General features: G+C 33.4%; 2 protein-coding genes across 4 annotated transcripts; both read right to left on the bottom strand.

Annotated features, from left to right (window-relative positions):
* Nucleotides 1-165: 165 nt before the first annotated feature.
* On the bottom strand, nucleotides 166-4141 carry LOC110821500 (basic helix-loop-helix (bHLH) DNA-binding superfamily protein). 2 transcript variants are annotated; one of them, XM_088219777.1, is made up of 7 exons: nucleotides 3663-4141; nucleotides 2931-2992; nucleotides 1910-2048; nucleotides 1497-1562; nucleotides 1228-1293; nucleotides 820-867; nucleotides 166-638 (listed from the first exon to the last, which is right to left on the bottom strand). In XM_088219777.1, exons 3-7 carry the CDS (start codon nucleotides 2006-2008, stop codon nucleotides 483-485), a joined length of 435 nt encoding a protein of 144 aa, XP_088075903.1. In that variant the 5' UTR covers nucleotides 2009-2048; nucleotides 2931-2992; nucleotides 3663-4141; the 3' UTR covers nucleotides 166-482. The 2 variants fall into 2 exon arrangements, with proteins under 2 accessions (XP_088075903.1, XP_021907053.1); XM_022051361.2 differs by lacking the exon at nucleotides 2931-2992 and having other exon boundaries at nucleotides 3663-4140.
* An 11941-nt stretch (nucleotides 4142-16082) lies between these two features.
* LOC110812972 (uncharacterized) lies at nucleotides 16083-19097 on the bottom strand. Of its 2 annotated transcripts, none has more exons than XM_022039943.2 (2): nucleotides 18328-19097; nucleotides 16083-18186 (listed from the first exon to the last, which is right to left on the bottom strand). In XM_022039943.2, exons 1-2 carry the CDS (start codon nucleotides 18424-18426, stop codon nucleotides 16237-16239), a joined length of 2049 nt encoding a protein of 682 aa, XP_021895635.1. In that variant the 5' UTR covers nucleotides 18427-19097; the 3' UTR covers nucleotides 16083-16236. The 2 variants fall into 2 exon arrangements, with proteins under 2 accessions (XP_021895635.1, XP_021895645.1); XM_022039953.2 differs by having other exon boundaries at nucleotides 16083-18170.
* Nucleotides 19098-19165: the final 68 nt, after the last annotated feature.

The raw sequence follows: 19165 nt of genomic DNA, 5'->3' as shown, positions 1-19165 counted from the left end.
GCTTACAACAAGTATATTATATAACTTTTCAAAGTGCAGGTATGTGAGCATAACTTATAGAGCTCACATTCATATGCTATAAACCTCCAAGGGCAGGCAGGTTAAGGTATAAAATTATAAACCCATTAAATTCCCCTCCACATATTTCTCTAGACTTAATACAGAGACGCCATAATACTGCTCATATTCATAAATATACATTCCGCAATATCAGGATAAAATACAGTATCATCCCGCGTACTAGTATATAAGCTTCAATCACACCACTAGTTCAAAACTTTTGTGGCATCAGATTTCGATTTGGATACACAACAACAAATAACCACTTTGGTGCTAGCGTGATTCGAGCTCATTTGTCTCCATTAATTTCTGTTACAAAGTTGACGGTGTCTAACGAGAAGTTGTTGCACATTAAATAAAAAGTCGAAAAGTTGGTTACCCTTTACACCACTGGCCTATTTAGAACTATACGTAGGAGTATGTCAATTGAATTGTGAAACAGGCTTCTCGAACCTGGGAGAAGTACTTGTCTTGATGGGGGCCCAAATATCTGCCCCATTGCTCCGAGCAACTCCCACAGTACAAGAGATCGGAACAAGACACAACCCTCTGCTTCGCAGGCTGTATTGCTCCAACTCCTGGAACATCAAATATACCAAACCAAATGGCCCCTTGAAGTCAAGGAACATGAATTCTTTGGGCATCTAAGGATGCCTTCCAAGAGAGATTGCCCTTAAGAAAATGTAAACTTAAAATTTTCTTTTCCCCAAATCATATCCTAATTATACCATAAGCATATGTAAAACAGCTCATGCTCACCTGCATCTTAGCTGCAGACAAGCTTTGGAGATACGGAGCACTCAACACCTGAAACCACCAAAAACAGTAAAGTTACAAGAAAAAATGAAAATTGTCAGTGTCACCTAGGCGTCCAAACAAAACAGCCAGCAGAAAACATCCCAAAAGGTGGTACGAACATAAGTCCATGACATTCAAATCATTAATAACATATAATTCCATTTCTGAAAGTGACAAGCATAACTTGGTAAAGATTTGTGAGTCTCAGGAGTGTTTTTTTTTTATAATCTGCAATAAAAAATGAAATAACATGACCCAATAAGGTGATCATAGCATCTAATCAGCAAGAACATGCATTTGAAGTATTTAGTTCAGTTAAATAAGCAAGCAGCATAAAAGGACATTGAGAATAAGAATTAGAGACCAAACCTTAACTTGTTCATGAAGGAACTGTATGTATTCCATTGCCTCTAAAAGAACAGAGGCTGTATCCGTCTGCAATGAAATTATATAGGCTTTTTAGAATCATATAATCAGGGATGAGAAAAGAAAAAAAAACATGAGCATGACTTGATAAAATAACAATTGGTCTAGGCCACCATCAAAAAATAGTATGGTAAAAATTTTGACATTCAAATCTTCATGTCAGTGCTCTTTGCTCACTAAAACTAACTCTTCTTCGTTTAATTTTTACGCACCTTCCCATAAGGTGAAACAAGCTTTTGCAAAGCTACAATTCGTTCCCCGACCTTCTCTTTCTTTTCCTGTTCAATTAAGCAACAGACACATTAAAACACATGGGATAACCAAGAAATTTAGTCCTCATACAGCTGAAAGTGATTTTACGAAGGCCATTTAACTACTGTTAGTTCAAACAACTAGCATTAACAATTCATTTTCACTTGTGCATCTTCACTTTCAAAACCAACCAACAAACCACTAAACCCCAAAAAAGTTTTATTTTATCAACGTAAAATCCCCCATTTCTTCAAAAGGAAAAACTACAGTTGTTCCAAGCAGAATCACCCAATGCCCATAAAAATACTTATGCAGAGGAATACAGAAAACTCTGAATTGAAAACATGAAGGATGAAGTGAAGGAAGAAATAACCTTATTTGAGAAAGATAGATCAGCCTTGTGTCGTTTGGATGCAAGAGATGTGAGGCTGCTCTGGTTAACAGAGCAAGGACTCCTCTTATTTTCCATCATCTTTTCTCACCTATGAACTCAATTTGCAGATACCATCAACCTGAATTCATGCATTGAGCAGTAAGTCAAAAAAGAAGCAGCCAAATTTCCACAGTAAAATTAGTAAAATCTCTTACATAAATATATACTTTAGAACGAAAACTCATCGAACTTCAAATTGGTAGGTATTTTTAGTATTAGTTTATTACTGTCAAACCCGTATCAATTGTTTATTGAATTTCAAAATCCCCATGATAAACAACAAAAAATAACTACTTTGTTTCAGCATGATTAGAAAAAATATATTATCCCAATGCATAAGTAAACAGAAATTATTAGTATGCAGTGCCCAAGTCACAAGAAAATCAAATATCTTTCTTTTTACCAACATCTAATTGATGGAAGTCTAGTGGAGAAATGAAGGAAAAGCAAGCAGCTATTCTCCGAAGGTTCAATAAGTACTTCCAAACTTACCAAAAGGACATATATATGCGGCGGAGAAGCATTTAACACCTCTTCTAAGAGGGCAGTTCATTTCTTGTCTTTTATAAGATGGAAAGCTGCTCAAGAGCATGCTTACATATGAACTTGGAAGTTTCTCACCGACAAAGATAGAAATTTATGGTTGACTATTCGATAAAATCCATTTTGATGAAAAAAAAAAAAAAAAAATTCAGCATCCCTAATTAGACCACATTGAATTTGGGCTTACTGATAAGGTTGATATCATCCCTATTGTAACTTAAATAATAAAATCTTATGCAAATCAACATACGACAATATGCTAAAAAATAAACAAATAAACAAGCAATGTCCATATCGTAAACCAAGAGACACGAATTGTCTCAATCAGAGGCTAATCTTATTTGACATCACGAGGTCGAATATAATAAACATTCATTCGGTAGTATAATTTCCATTACATGTTTAAAAATGGTATCACCTTGATTAAACAATTGCAGCTCACAAACAGACGAGTTCCATGAATCAATTAAAAAATGTCACCTGCTTATGGAGATTATAAAAATGAATACCCAACAAAGTATGCATAAAAGTGACAAAACCAAGCAAGAGAAAGACTTTCAAGAATATAGATCACCCATGAGATAGAGTTCATAAAACTATGAAACTCGGAATTAAATAGATTTGAAGGACAATGATGATCCATGGTGGGTGTGATTGAGAACAACCTCAAACAAATAAGAGATTATTGGTGGGTCCAAATTATAATTTTCATACCACGCATATATAAATCCTAGACCTATCTGATTTTGCGTTTAACCTAGCTAAATATTATATATATATATATATAATATTCCCATCATTATTATAATAACAGTGCCCAAAAAGATGTTGAATAAACACACCACTATAGACTAGTATAAGGAAGGATATCATAATATTGCCAAGGAACCAAGCAAAAAAAGAAAAAAAAAAACTGAAAATAAGAACAAACACTATAAGGAGAAACAAACCCTTCCATCAGACTGTTTACAGAGCATCACTAACAATCTAATACCATATTTTGGCACAGAAAATATAAAGAAAAATCACTTAAGGTATTGAGAAAACCCTAGATTTTAGTCAATTAAGCTTGTTAAACAAGCCAAACCTAGTGAAATTTGGAGGTGGGGAAGCAGAGATTAAGCTAAAACAAAAGAAGCAGAAGACTCACCAGATTACAAAAGCTGCATTGGCAAAGAGAGATATCAAAACAAAACCCCAACTTTAAAAGATCAAACCCTCGAGAAGAATCACCCAAATTCCACGGCACTGTAAGCTTAAAAGCCAGAGAAAATGGTTTTGTCTTTCAAACCAACCACTACCAGAGAGTTTGTTCCTTTTTTTCCTTTTCTTTTTGTTCTCTTGCAAAAAATCAACTTTTTTGCTAAATTTTGAAAGTTTAGCATTAAAAGTTGAGAGTTTTATTATGGGCGATCAAAATCCTTGATTCCCCAAAATCAAAACTTGAGCTTTATCGTAAGTTGGAAGTGTAGTAGAGGATAAACGACACCGTTTCGAAGTTAGATAGCTTGCAAAAAGTACTGAATTTTTGGCAAGAGATAAGCAAAATAAGCAGAGACAGACAAAGGCAGAGTACGGGAAAGAAGAAGAAGAAGAAGAAAGGGGGAGGCTGAAGAGAAAGCATTTGAAAGTATTTTATATTGTTTTTAAAAATATATAAATAAAAACAAATTAAAATAAAATAAACAAATATTTATTTGGATTTTTCTTTTTGTTATTTGACAGCTAATATCCAACCCATGCAAAGGGCCAAACCGGGAGTGAGATTAGTCAGTTTAACCATGGTGACGTCATATATCTAACCATGATTAAAAATTTACATTTTCTTTTTATTTATTTTTTTGGCTTGTTATATCAGATTGGTTAACTCCAACATTATTAATAATTAATAGATTTAATTTTATTAATATATAAATTCGTGATTATGAAATGTCAAAAGTAACCTTAATAAATAAAGACTATAAATAAATTTTGAAAGTGAAATTTAGAGTATGAGTAATATTTTTAATTTATTAAAATATCCCATTTAATATTTTTAATTTTATAAATATAAATAAATATGTATATATATATATATATATAACTTTTTAAATGGTAGTTAAAATGAGTTATGAATCTTGAAATTAAATTTGTATTGAAGTTATGCTTGTAAACACCTTTATTTTTCTTATTACTAAATAATTGCATATTAAAATTGGTAATAGTGAATTTTATATACAAAGATGTGTCAATATTTTTTGATTATGGTACTAATTAAGCTCTAATTATTTAGTATATAATGATATAGATATATGACCCCCTAACCCATTTGGTCAAAAGATAAATGCCTCCTTACCCACCAAAGATGTTTGAGAAATATATGAAATTTAATTTATTTAAAAGAAAATAAAAATAAGAAGAAGACAAGTTTCTATTTTTAAAAGTCAAAATTGGGATGTTCATAAATATAAGTTTGACCCAATTCTGTGACCATTTTTTTTATTTATTCCTTATAATTAAACTTTACTTACAATTAAATTAGTTTTTTTTTTTTTTAAATCCAGATTTTGCTCCTTAAATCCTTTAAAAAATTTTAATTTTTCAATGAATAATTTGATTTTGTATGGCCTGTTTTTATTGAATTCAAATAGAGAGAATTTCAATTCAATTCAATTTATTAAATTAATATTTTTGTAAGTTGAAAAAACTACTCCACAAGGTGGTTGAAAGTTGAAATTTCTGTCCGGATTTTAAAGACTATATGCACAATTTAGGAAATGTCTTTTGCTCTTTCCTTTCTTTATATATATATATATATATATATATATATATATATATATATATAAGGAACCACATAAGAGACTCAATATACAATCATAATATCTTATGGGTACCTAGAATGTCTATTTTTTAATTAAAAATTCATATATTTTATTAATTATATAATAAATATATACGGATTATAATATAATTTGTTAATTAGAATATATGTATTAATGTAAATTCCCGACTTCAACCCATATAAGAGAACAAAAAATAATAACATTTAAACGAATAAATAAGTGTAATTTTATCAAATAGATGTCAAATGAATATAGATAAGCACCAAATCTTTAGTTTGATTGATTTAGATTTTCTTAGAATGATTGTCAAACAAGATGTACTTTCAAATAATTGTACATGGACCTTATGTGTGTATCTATATACACAAACTCAAAATAAAATGCAATATAACATAGAACTTTCATTTGTAGAATAAATATTTAGAACTTAATCGTGAACAAAAATACATTTTTTGAGAAGACGATGTAATGAAAAAGATTATTAAATGAGTCACATAACATTATCATATACCATACTTTGTCTTATAGGGTAATGATCAAAGTACACTTACTTAAATCACATAAATTCGAGTTAAATAAAATAAATTAACTTTATTAATCATAATATAGTTGCATAAACATTATATCTATTAAATATAAAACATAAATATATATACGAGATTCTAAATTTTCTTACTTATACTACTAAATAAATGAACGAAGTAGTAACATTAATCTTAAAGTCTAACTTTCAAAGATTTATCTGTATCATCGTTCATTCTACAATAATATATTCGGTGTCTTGAGGGTGATAAAGGAATGAAATAAAATATTTTAATAAGCGATATTGTGAAATCACAGTATAGTACATACAATATATAGTTTTTTTGCACATAACAAAACATATATCATATTTACAAAATATATACGAATCAAAAGATAAATGTACAAATTAGAAAACATTTTCATAATTATTTCGTTGTACACTTCATCACTTTTATGGAGGATCAATCAATTCTCATACATTATGCTTAGGCATAAATACTTATCACTAGTTCCCCATGTACCGGAAACGGAACGACATATATAAGTACTTTGAAATATTGTTAGGGGGAATATGGAACGATTATGACATGTAGATCAGATTGTTTTTTCATATACCCGAACACAGAACGGTTATATATGGGTACACACTTATCACTTTACCAATACGCCCGAACATGGAACGGTGTGTACGCCTATAATGAATCCTAGCATACTACAGGTGCTTCTAGAACAACTCATTTCCATAATGAGTGATGCACATATATCAAAATTAGATTTCGAAAATATAAAGCAAAATAACACTTATATCGAAGTAAAACTTTAACAAATACTTACTTATTAAATACAAAAAATAAATTAAACATTTATACATTTTTATACTAAAAATACGTAAAATACTACAAAACTATGTAAGCTAATAAATCCATAATATCTACTTATCTTATACTCTTAGCAGTCATAATCTTAATTCTGACAAAGTTTCAACTTTATTTATGACTTTTTTCTCTCAAAAATTTGGCAGAGTTTCGAGATAATTTTTTGTCATTTTCTTGAATAAAAAATATCCAACATAATACTTGAAAATTAAAAAGAAATTGAACTTCAAAACTTAAGAAAATATTTATATTTCTAACAGTTTATAGCCTTCTTTTACTGTGAGCCTTCTTTCTCAAGATTTTAATCTTAATACTATCAAAAATCACACATTTCGTACTCATTCTTCTTCCTTCATCTCTATGTTTCTCATTATTTTTCTCTCATCCAGAATGTCTCTTCCTCCCTTCTCTCATCTCCTATTTATATGAGTATGGATTCACGAGAGAAAAGTTGTTATCATTCAATCATAGCACTTCATCTAAAAGTTATCACTATTTTTCATGTCACTTTATCTAAAAGGTTACCACTTTTTAAATGTCGTTTTATTTAAAAGGTTATAACTTTTTACATGTCACTTCATCTAGTATATTTTCACATGTCATTTCATTTAAAAGTTGTCATTTTCTGTTATGTCATTTCATCTAAAAGTTACTATTTTTCACATTTTATTTTATCTAAATGTTACTACTTTCTGCTATGTCATTTTATTTAAAATTTATCACTTTTTATTATACCACTTTATTTAAAAGGTTCTCACATTTTTTATACTTCTTCATGTTTATTCTAGCTCATTCTTCCTTATTCATCTTTTTTCTGTCTAATTTTAAATTATGTCATTAACCTTATTATATATTTTCAAACATGTATAAATGTTAAATTAAATATATCAAACATAAAAAATTAACTCAGAAGTATTTTAGAGCTATCACAAAAATGATATCAGATTAGTATAAAATTGTTAAAAACGATGATGACTAATTATGGCTTATTGAAATGACAAAACATTTAGATACAATCTTTAAACATATAAATATTGTTGTAGTTAGTTTGATAAAGATTAAATGGTATTGATTTATTTATTTGAACTGAAAAAATTATTTCGTATAACTAAGAGTAAATATTTTTTGTACCTAAGTATAAATTTTTCTATTGAAATAAGAATTGAATTTAGAAAAATGAGAAAAAAAATTGAGTTATTGACCAAAAACAAATTGAGTATGATATTTTTTAAAATAAAAAAGCTAAGATTGTTAATCTCGTATTGTTACCCTAACTAAGTAATATAACAGTCACATAATATTCATTTCAATCATAAATATAATAAGTTTATTAATATTTAACTTAACCTGATTATCAAAATTTTACAAACTTACTAGTGAACTAAGTTTTTGGTTCAACTAAATTACCTATTATAGTTCAATCACAATTAATTTATAATATGGTGATGAATCTTACATTCTCAATAAGGATCGAATACGTAACATTCAAGTAAAATATAATAATCTTAACAAATAAATCACCTCAAGTACCAATGTGATTTATTTCATTATACAATTTTGACTTCTAGAAGATTGACACCCTTAAAGACTATATTTAATTGTAGTAAAAGATTTTTCATAAATTAAAATTTTATAATAATCTATGTTATTATGGACCAATGTGACATATGCGACAATTTTTTTATCCTTACTAAGCAAATTAAAAAATATTAATATAATATGATTCCAAACCTAATAACACTCTTAATACTAACTAACAACTCAACAACGGTCCATATATTTCACTATATGTAACACCCTGACTAGAAAATTAGGCCCGGAATAAATTAATATTAATAGGAGAATAAACATTAGTAGAATTTAATTTTTAATTTTTTTGTGAATTTTTGAAGAAAATTGGGCTTTGGATGCATTTGAAAATATTTTCGATAATTAGGAATAAAGTAGAAACAAAGAGGATTTATTTGAAAAGAAATCTGAAAAACTGGGATAAAAATAAAATTAATAAAATTTTGGTCACGTGGACCACTGCGTCAGCAGCACGGCCGGTCTCTGTGCATCATGTAACACACACGCGTCCATGTGAGAGGCCACGTGGGTGATCCACGTATCAGCAGATCAAACAGCCCAGATCGTATTTCATGCGCACAGGCAGCCTAGATCCATTTTCTCTTCATGTGCGATCGAATGATTGAATTTAATCTGATCGTGCGGTCAAGATCCTTTTCCCAAATAGGATTGATCCAACGGTTGAGGATGTACCACGTCTCCTCAAACAAACGGTTCAGATTTAATGAAGAGGAGTATTTAAACTCCTCTTCACAAGAAACCCTAACTCTAGCTGCCAGAGAAAAAATCAAAGAAGAAGAAAAGGGGTAGCCAGAAAGTGAACCAATCGCTGAAGAAGAAGATTGGTCGTCGTCACTGTCGCATTGGAGCCACCGCCAATGCCGAAAAGGTATTTTCCCCCCTTCTTGTTCAGAATTTAATCATAAACCTACTCGCACCCATATCGGAGCCAAAATGCCAGAGGTAAACTGGAAACCGCGAGCAGAGCTCAGTCGAGCTGCCACGGTCGCAACCCAAAACTCCTATGATGAGCCCTTTTCTGTTTTTCGTTTCCTTATATTCTTTGACCTCTGTGTTCCTCACTTTTTTCTGGTGTAGGTTAGTCGAAGAGAAGTCCTGACTGCAAGAGAGAAACAATGGAGACACTACACTATAAAACCTCTCCGTCGGTAAAGTCTCAATTTTTCCCTTTTCCAATCAATAGAGGCTTCCTAACCCTATTTTTTGCAGGTTTCCATATAAAGTCGATCAAAACTGACTGAAAACGATCAAGCCGAGAGGAAGCACCGTCGTGGGTGGCAGAGCCAGCACCGGAGCACAACAGCGAGGCCGTGCTAAAACCTTAAATTGGTTGGAAAAATTTAAAAATGTTCATTTTGGCCTTTTGGGGTATTTTGAAATACGTAACACATGTTTCTTATTTTCGCAGAAAAAATTAGAAAATCCAAAAATCACCAGGAGGCGCAGTGAAAAAGACAGTGCTTCGAACATTAATCAGGGATAAAAATCTCTCGTCATTTTCTTTTGCTACGGTAAATTAAAGTTTAATAATGAATAATAGTGTGTTTTGTAAATATTAGAAATTCATAACTAATTGAATACAAGTCACCAGTGGAGCCAGTAACCAATCAATGTATATTTGTCCTACTTGTGTTGTCTATTTATTCATATTCTGCCTAAATTGTTATTATTTATTGATTTTAATTGTTTTTCTCGTTCATTAATTTCTTAGCTCTTATTCTCACTTATTGATTGATTCGAAGCAATATTGGAATGTGATTGGTGATTAGTTGATGGTGTGGATATGTGTATGAAAGGCTTATCAGGCACTCTAGGGAATGGTGTATGAACCCGCTGCATAGAGAAAATTCTACCATGGACATTACCTCAGTCGAACGAGGTTGATAAGTCCCATACCGAAAGTGATTTGAGAGGTATAGTTTACTCTTATACCGGACGAGGTATTGAGGCGGTGACATGTTTGAGCGCACATTACCGAACGGGGTATGGGGACAGCCGGTCCACGTGTAGGAAAAATCCTTATAGACAGACAATGGTACTAGTAACTGAGTAAGAAGGTAAGTTTACTGTTATTATTCATTTAAATGTGTGATCAAGCGTTATCCTGATTATCGTTTTCATAGGTCGGTTCTGAAAACTCATAAAGATAAGTATGAAAATAACGGTTTTTATATTAAATAAATTTATTTAAAAAGAGATAATGGTTCAATTTGTTGTTTTTCGATTTTTACCAACTTTTGGTTTTTCATATCAGTGTGAAGTGTGATATTCTTACTGGAATAGTGTATTTCATCCCCCTTATTTAACCATTTCAGATCAGGAAGACCAAGATCCAGATCCTGAACAGCAAGAAGATTGTGAATAAAAACTCTCTCCCGTATCTCATCAGAGCTGCCCAACGGAGGTTAATCCTATAGGATTTCTAGTTATATTTTTTTTTTTTATCTATTCATTCCGTTGTTAAAACTTCCTTAAATGAGTATTTTCGTAACCCTATTAGGCATTCATATCTATTGTGTAAGAAATATAAACTCTAAACGCTTAATTGTTTTCATCATCACAATATATATTCATTGCCTTAAAATTTTGGGTCGCTACACTAAATATACGAAATCCCTATTTATCAAAACATATGCTTGATGGGATCCTTCATCAAATATCTAACTAATTATTTTTTGCTTAATTTATAATTAATCAATTTTGTTGGTATAATGTCAAATTAAATTTAATAAAACAAAATTAAGATGTCTGTCCAACTACCTTCCCATCACTACAAAACTTGATGTCTCAATAAAATGTGTCTTGTGTACTTTCGGTGTCAATAATTATACCACTTTTGGTAGGATCCATTTATATATTTTTTCACATAAAAATTATTATATACATATATATATATACATAAATATATATATATATATTTACCATATAGTAAGAGTGTAATTTATGTATAGAAGTAATAAAATAGTATGTAAAAAGTATAATTTTTAAACAATATAATTTAAAATCAATATTTTTTAAACTAATTATCTATTTTTTTTATATAAAAAAAAAGTAAGTTAATTGAAAATTTTAAACAAAGATGTTAAGCTCTAAACAATGCCTTGGTTTGTTGATCAGTGTTTTTTTTGACCTAGAGCTGCATATACATATACATATACATATACATATACATATACATGTATGTATATATATATATATGTATGTATTATGTACGTATATATTATAACCATGGGATAAGGGGTCATAAAGAAATTAAAAAAACCAAACGGAAATTATGGCAGAAAATATGGACTCATCCAATCGGTGAAAAAGAATGAAAACGACACCAAATCTTGAATTTTGCGTCGTTTAAGATTCATGTTTTGATTGATAATGACCATTTTTTTAATTACAATTATAATTATAATTATAATTAAATTTAAAACTATATGGTTTTTCATATTTCAAATATGTTATTCTAAATGTTGGTAATTTTATTATTATTTAAATAAAATAGTATTATTAATTTGAATTAGTGAATAATTTAAAATTTAATGTGTGAATAACTCGTATTATATTATTAAAAATTGAAAAAAAAAAAATTTAATTGTTCCATGCAACAAATATTCCCATATTTTCTATAATTTAATTTTTTCTTAAATTTTTTTTTTAATTATATAAAATCCAATATGAACCTTTTTAAATGTAAAGCTTTATTTATTATGATTAGTTTTAAGTGTCCCACAAAAAAAGACTAATATTTAATAATGAATAGAAAATGTTACAATAAATTTGGAACTCACCATTTTCTTTTTGAACATTAATTTTTAGTCATTAAATATTAATACTTTTTAGAATCATTAGTGCTAAATAAATTAAAAGTTATGAGAAAGAATTAAAAATTTTAAGATAGTAACTTTAAGAACTAATGATTTTATATAAAGTGACCGCAAAAAAATTAAATAAATAAATAAATTTAATAGTGATAAAACCAAATTAGGAGATTTAAGCTATAATTTAATCTTGATTAATTATTGTTAATCAATATATCATAATTTATTATTATTATTATTTTTTTTTTTTTCAATTGTCACTTTGTTTTTGCTGGCGGCGACAAAACCCATTAGTTGAATTTTTTTGGGTGAGTGACAAAACACACATTATTAGCTTAATAAATCCAAAGCTAATAGGTTCAATTGCAAGTTGTAAATTAGAGTTTGAATTTATTTAGAAAAATTTTAAGAAGAATTTAAATTGGTATATTGGATGGTTAAACTTTAATATATCCCCCTAATTTTGATTTAAATCTTTATTAAGAAGAATTTCATTGGTATATTTGATAATTAAACCTTACTATTTCCCCCTAATTTTGATTTAAATCTTTATTAAGAAGAATTTAATTGGTATATTGGATAATTAAACTTTAATATTTCCCCTTAATTTTGATTTAAATCTTCATAACATGAGAGAATTATGAGCCAAATATGAGTGTATGTATATATATATATATATGTAGCACCCGGAAAGGAGGAGGAAAAAAAAAAAAAAAAAAAAAAAAAAAAAGGGCGGCCACGTCAGCAGCCACGTCAGCAGGCCCGGTCAGCAGTCCCGGCCAACCAGGGCCTGCCACGTGGCAAGACCGCGTCACTCCAAAAGGAGCCACGTTGGCGATCCGCGTGGGTGCGATCCGACGGCCCAGATCAATCACGCGATCGGACGGCCCAGATTCAATCGCACGGACGGCCCAGATTCAATCAAAAACGAACGGCCCAGATTAAAACAAAATGAACGGCTGTGATCAAAAGGCAAGGGGTTATAAATAGAACCTCCACACCAGACCACAAACCCTAGCCGCCAGCCGCTCGCCGGAGAAGACGAACCAGAGGCCGACTGCCGCCACCCGCCGCCACTCGCCGCCGCATCGGGGAAATTTCCGACCGCCGATCGAGGTAAATTTCATACCCCCGACTCGTTTTTCCCCACTGATTCCTCCTATGGCCAAATCGAAGCCGAAATCCCGGCCAAACGGCCGGAATACGCGGCCGAAGCCCAGCGGCACCGCCGCGCCCCCTCTCGGTTTTTGCCTCCGACGAGGCCCTTCCCGGCCTCCGTTCGATGCAATTTTTATATCACCGTGATCACCATTCTTTTCTCTACAGGTTGACCGAAGCCAAATCACCAAAACACGAACTTCGCCGGAGAGTCGCCGTACCCGAGAGCGTCGCCGCCGGTAAGCTCCGTTTTTCCGTGATTTTTTGGCCCCCCGAGGGCCCTAGGGTTGTTTTCTGACAAGGACCAATGCGAGTGTGGCCGAATTCGGCCAAAAACGGCCGAAAACAGTCAACCCGAGGCGACTCGCCGCCGCCAGCAGCGGCGCCGTCGCCGGAGCACGGCGGAGCCGCCGTGCCGGAGTTGCGATTTGGGCCGAAAGAGGCCCTGGGCCTAATTTGGATTTTTTTTGGAACCCGTGCAGGTACTGTTAGCGTGTTTCAGTTCCCCGGGAAAAATTCAGGGGAAAATTAGGGACAGCCTGCAGGCGCACTGTGAATCGTATTCGGATCCCGAAAACAAGTAAGGACCCCTCACCCTATTTCCTATCACGGTATTAAAGTTCAAAATGATAAAACGGTATTTCTTGAATTAATGCATGTGTGAAATTGCTTAAGGTGGCTAATGGAGCCCGAGTTTAGTGTGATTGGTGGTTTACTGTTATTTGACCTGTTTACAGCTTTAAATGCAAAATGAGGTTTGATGTGTTCATTTTACAGATTTGTGTGCATGTACTACGTTTTTATTAATTATGGGTTGAATGACTGAAAAACTGATACTGTATGTTGTCTGTTTGGTATGAATTACGATTTGCTTGTTTAAATGTGAATTGATGATGCTGATTGAGGAAAAGGAAAAATGAAAGATTGTGTAAACTGATAATTGTATTATGGGGGTCAGCCTGACTAGATATCCTGGGAGATGGTGGACGGACCGGGTCCGTAGGGAACCCTACCGGGATTGTGGTCTCACATGCCGGACGGGGTATGGAGATCTTATGGTTTTGGCGCCCATACCGGACGGGGTATGGGGACGGCCCGTTTCACCCTCATACCGGACGGGGTATTGAGGTTTATGGTTTTGGCGCCCATACCGGACGGGGTATGGGGACGGCCCGTTTCACCCTCATACCGGACGGGGTATTGAGGTTCATGGTTTTGGCGCCCATACCGGACGGGGTATGGGGACGGCCCTGGAAACTGATTATGAATGTTAAAGGTTAACGGGTAGCGGAACCCCTATGGACCCCCACGGATACTAGTAGGCTGGTAAATGAGAAAAAAGATATGTTGTACAATGATTGAATTACAAGAGGCGTGATAAGTGTTATGTTTTACAGCTTAGATTATTCAATGATTATGATAATGTTATTGTTTTTCTCATATTGTTTTTCATAAATTCCACCAAGGTAAGTGGATGGTAAAAGTTTTATTATTGATAAAAGGTTTTGTTGTTAATAAACGAGTTTATTGTAAATTATGCTCCATTGGTCTTTTTGTGTTTTTCTACCCACCTTTATCTCCGTGACGGTGAGATATCGTGATGTTCTTACTGGGCTAGTGTAGCTCACTCCTTAATTAACCATTTCAGATCAGGAAGACATGGTTCCCGAGCCCGTTCCGCAGGAGGACGACGAAGGGGATGCCTAGAGACTCTGTAGTCATATGCATAGTTTATTTTCGAGTTTTCTTTCTTAGTTAGTTTAATCTTTTATATTTTAAGTACGTTTTTTTGGTTTTTCGTGTAAGGGATGTTAACTGAAATTTTGATCTCGCTTCCGCATTCGATATATTTAAATACTCATTTCTTTTTAATATTTTCCGGGGCCGTTACAATATATATTAATCTCCTCTTGTTGCTTTATAACTACCAAGAATATTTATGGGAATAGAATAAAGAAAAAGCTCACATGAAAAAGCACTTGAAGACTATAGGGTGCTCTTTTAATATATATATATATATATATATAAAGAGAAATTATATACATCCAAACATTGTTATATTGATATTTAAACCAAAAATAAAATAAAATAGAATACCAACTTAAATAATCGAAATATATTAATATAATAAAATGTGCCCTAAAATTATTTGTGAAGTTATTTAGTTCCCATCTTTGTGATTTCAAAAGGGTATTTTTTGAAGGTTACAAGATCATTTTCAAGGCCAAAATTTTGTTCCTAATATAAAAAAAAAAAAAAAAAAAAAAAAAAAAACATACCCCCAATTGAATTGGTCTTTCATACTTTTGATAAAAATAAATAAATAAATAATATTAATAGTAATTAGATATATCCAACACTATATGTATATATATCTATATATATATTTTGAAGGGTTTTTTTTAATTAAATTTTTATATAAAGGAAAAACATCCCTATCTTCCCAAACCTAAAAAGAGGTTAGGACTTGGGAATCATTAATACTAATTCAAGAACTTGCATTTAAAAATATTCATTTCTCTCTCAACAAGATTTCATTGATATGTCGGAAAATCTTCCAAACACTTTTTATTTGTCAAATGCATTGGATTCTATTAACAAAATAGACAAGTGTAATGGCGCCTTGAAGGAAAGTTCCACCAGTCTAAATCTTGTTTTCTTGTCTACCCATATATTCATACATATATACATATATATATATTAAGAAAAACATAGTTATATTACTCTCTTGTTATATCACTTCTGGGATTTCCTTATATACCCATGTATTATTATGACTCCTAGATACTTTACAGTTAATACATACAAAATTTCTTATTGATTAGTTTAATTTGTACATGACAGATGTATATACAGTCTGATTCAGACCAAATAAATCAGTCAACAGTGAATCATCAAATCTAATCCAATCACACGTATAGGATTTTTCAACATACTTGTATTCATATATGACTTACTAATTTTTCCATTTGCATGACAGGTAGTAATCTATCCAGCAACAGCCTGTAAATTTCTTCTACCTGGGGATGAGATTTGTCACCCACAAAGAAGACATGATTCTTCCCTTTCACTTCTATTTGGCTAAAACCAGCAACTTTCCTAACTTCCCTCTCCTTCATCAGTCTCCTCACTTCCGCAAATTCATCCCACTTCCCACACGCTGCATACGCATTAGCCAATAGCACATACCCTCCGGAGCTTGCTGGCTCGATCTCTATTAGCTTCTCTCCAACTTGGCTTGCAAGTTTTGCATTGCCATGTAACCTACAAGCACCAAGCAATGCGCCTAAAACAGCACCATCGCACTCAGCCGAAGGCATTGTGGTAATGATTCTCATGGCCTCATTCACTTGTCCTGCTCGACCTAGGATGTCCACAAGGCAGGAGTAATGCTCAGCCCTTGGCTGCAAATCATAAGCACTACTCATCGAATTGAATAAACATTGACCTTTTGTGACAAGACCAGAATGACTACAAGCTGACAAGATTCCTACGAATGTGATCTCGTCCGGCTTCAAACCTGATTTTAACATTTGTGTAAAGACAGTTAATGCTTCGTACCCGAATCCATGAATGGAACAAGCTAACATCATAGCAGTCCACGATACAACATCCTTAAACTCAATTCGCTCAAAAACATGCTTAGCAGCATTAACATCCCCACCTCTGGAATACATAGTAACAAGAGAATTCATAAGCAATGTGTCATGCTCAAGCCCAAGAAAAATAACTAAGGCATGAACTTCAACGATCTCAACAATGCCTTCGCAGGATGTCAAAACACTAGTGATGGTAGTCTCATTAGGCCTCAAACCAGATCGAAGCATGAATGTTAAATGCCTCAAAGCTTCACCCCCGGATCCATGTCGTGCATACCCATCAATCATAACATTCCAAGTCACAACATTCCTCTCTTGCATTGATTCAAAGAGCACCTTAGCTTCATGAATTGCACCTTCATCTACATATGCCGTGATCATAGCATTCCAAGCAGCTATATCTTTATCCACCATCCGATCAAAGTAATTCCTGGCATGTTTAGTCATCCCATTTCCTGCCAAACCAGTCACCATTGTAGTCCAGGAAACTGCATTTCTGCGAGGCATCAAATCGAAGAGTTGAACAGCTTCCCCTACTCTGTTAGCATCAAGACAACCCGAGATCATTATGTTCCAAGTATATAAATTCCTTTGAGGCATAACTTTGAAGAGCTTAACCGCCTCATTGATTTGATCATTCTCAATGCAACACTTAATCATTGCCGTCCATGCAACAACATTTTTCTCAGGTATTTGATCAAACACATGGAGAGCTTCATCAATCAAACCATTCCGAGCGTACCCTACAACTACAGCAGTCCACGAGACCACGTTCTTGACAGGCATCTGATCAAACAGCCGACGAGCTTCATCAACATTTCCTAATCTGAAGTACCCAGAAATTAAACTGGTCCAGGAGAAGACATTTCTCTGGGTCATACTATCAAATATACAACGAGCTTCTTCCGTACGACCAGCCTTCATATACCCATCAATCATGGCAGATTCCACCACAACATTTGTAACGGGACTTGCCCAAAAGAGCTTCTCGGCTTCGTGAAGACAATTGTTCTTGAGATAAACAGTGATCATTGAAGCACAAGAAACATTATCTCGTTGAGGCATTTCATCGAACAGTTTCCGTGCTTCCTTGACTCTGCCATGGCGGCCTAAATCTCGTATCTTGATATTAGATTCGTAAATATCGAAAATCGAAAGAATAGGACGTTTTGAGTTCATGATGGAGCTACTTGCTTCTGCTTCATCCATGCAATGGTGCCCGTGTGAGTTTTTCTTCGGCTTTGAAGCCGAGATCTGTTCACGCACATGGTCTTGAGCTGCATGAAATTCACACTTCACCCATTTCACATTTTCTTTTTAGATTAAGATATGGTGCAATAAAACCAAACAGAACTTGAGGTTTGTAGAATTAAGACCAAACAAATCGGAAAAGAAAAAGAAGCAGAAGAAATGAAGGGGGAGACAGATGCTTACAACATGAAGACAGGTCCAGGAGAAGGAGCTGCGCGCAGCCATGGCTGCCATTTTTATAGCTGCCCCTCGCAGCTTTGAACACTCTGCTCCACTCCACATGGCGGGTTAACTAATTGAAAACTGGTATTCTACTGTGTGTCATATAGACAATTACAGAGACGGAGGGGCCAGTCCGGCCCGTTCCGTGCACTCTTCCAAGCGGGTCAAACTGTGCTCGACCATCACAATTGCCCATTGTGGTATAGTGGGCTAAGCCCGTTGATCGTCTATTGACCACGTCGAACTGCAACTAAGTCTAAAGAAGACCGAAATTGACGAATTTCGAAGTCCTCTCCTGTTTAACCCACGAAGTATGGTCCACGAGACGAGACTCGTGACGCAAAATGCGCTTTCCAAATACGGGTTGCAATTACTTGATCAAAATATGATCGTACAAGGGTCACCTGATTTTTTATTTATCTTCCTTCACCGAGATGTTATAATTTATTATCAACAATGATATTTTCCTGTAACAAAATACTTATTAGCATCCCAAACAAGAACTGGAAGCCATGAATCTTGAACTTTGAAGTTAGTCAAGCAACAGAATCGGTGATCGAGCACCAAGTTTTCGTTGGTGGAAACTTTGTTGATTTCGGCTAGTAGTGAAGGATAAAGGAGGGATTTTGGGAGAGGATGAGATTGGTGTCAATGGTGGAAATTGCTCCGAGGAGCAGCTATGGTGGTGGATCTTGTCAGCCAGATTGCTTCCCTGTGAACTCGAAAAGAAAGTTGTTAAGAAGACATACAGCTTTCAACATAAAAACACCATAGCTTTCTGCAATCTGCAAGCTTAGGT

The sequence above is a fragment of the Carica papaya genome, chromosome 5, assembly GCF_054855325.1.
Source record: "Carica papaya isolate Zhongbai chromosome 5, ASM5485532v1, whole genome shotgun sequence".
Classification (NCBI taxonomy): domain Eukaryota; kingdom Viridiplantae; phylum Streptophyta; class Magnoliopsida; order Brassicales; family Caricaceae; genus Carica; species Carica papaya.
This window is presented reverse-complemented; position numbering and strand designations above follow the sequence as displayed.

Bases quoted from the DNA above. Each gene is read 5' to 3' on its own strand.
- LOC110821500 (XM_088219777.1), bottom strand. From the start codon at position 2,008: ATGATGGAAAATAAGAGGAGTCCTTGCTCTGTTAACCAGAGCAGCCTC. The intron at 1,563-1,909 runs GTTATTTCTTCC...TTAATTGAACAG, and splicing joins ATCTATCTTTCTCAAATAAG to GAAAAGAAAGAGAAGGTCGG. The intron at 639-819 runs GTGAGCATGAGC...TTGATGTTCCAG, and splicing joins TGTCTGCAGCTAAGATGCAG to GAGTTGGAGCAATACAGCCT.
- LOC110812972 (XM_022039943.2), bottom strand. From the start codon at position 18,426: ATGTGGAGTGGAGCAGAGTGTTCAAAGCTGCGAGGGGCAGCTATAAAA. The intron at 18,187-18,327 runs GTAAGCATCTGT...AAATGGGTGAAG, and splicing joins CCTGGACCTGTCTTCATGTT to TGTGAATTTCATGCAGCTCA.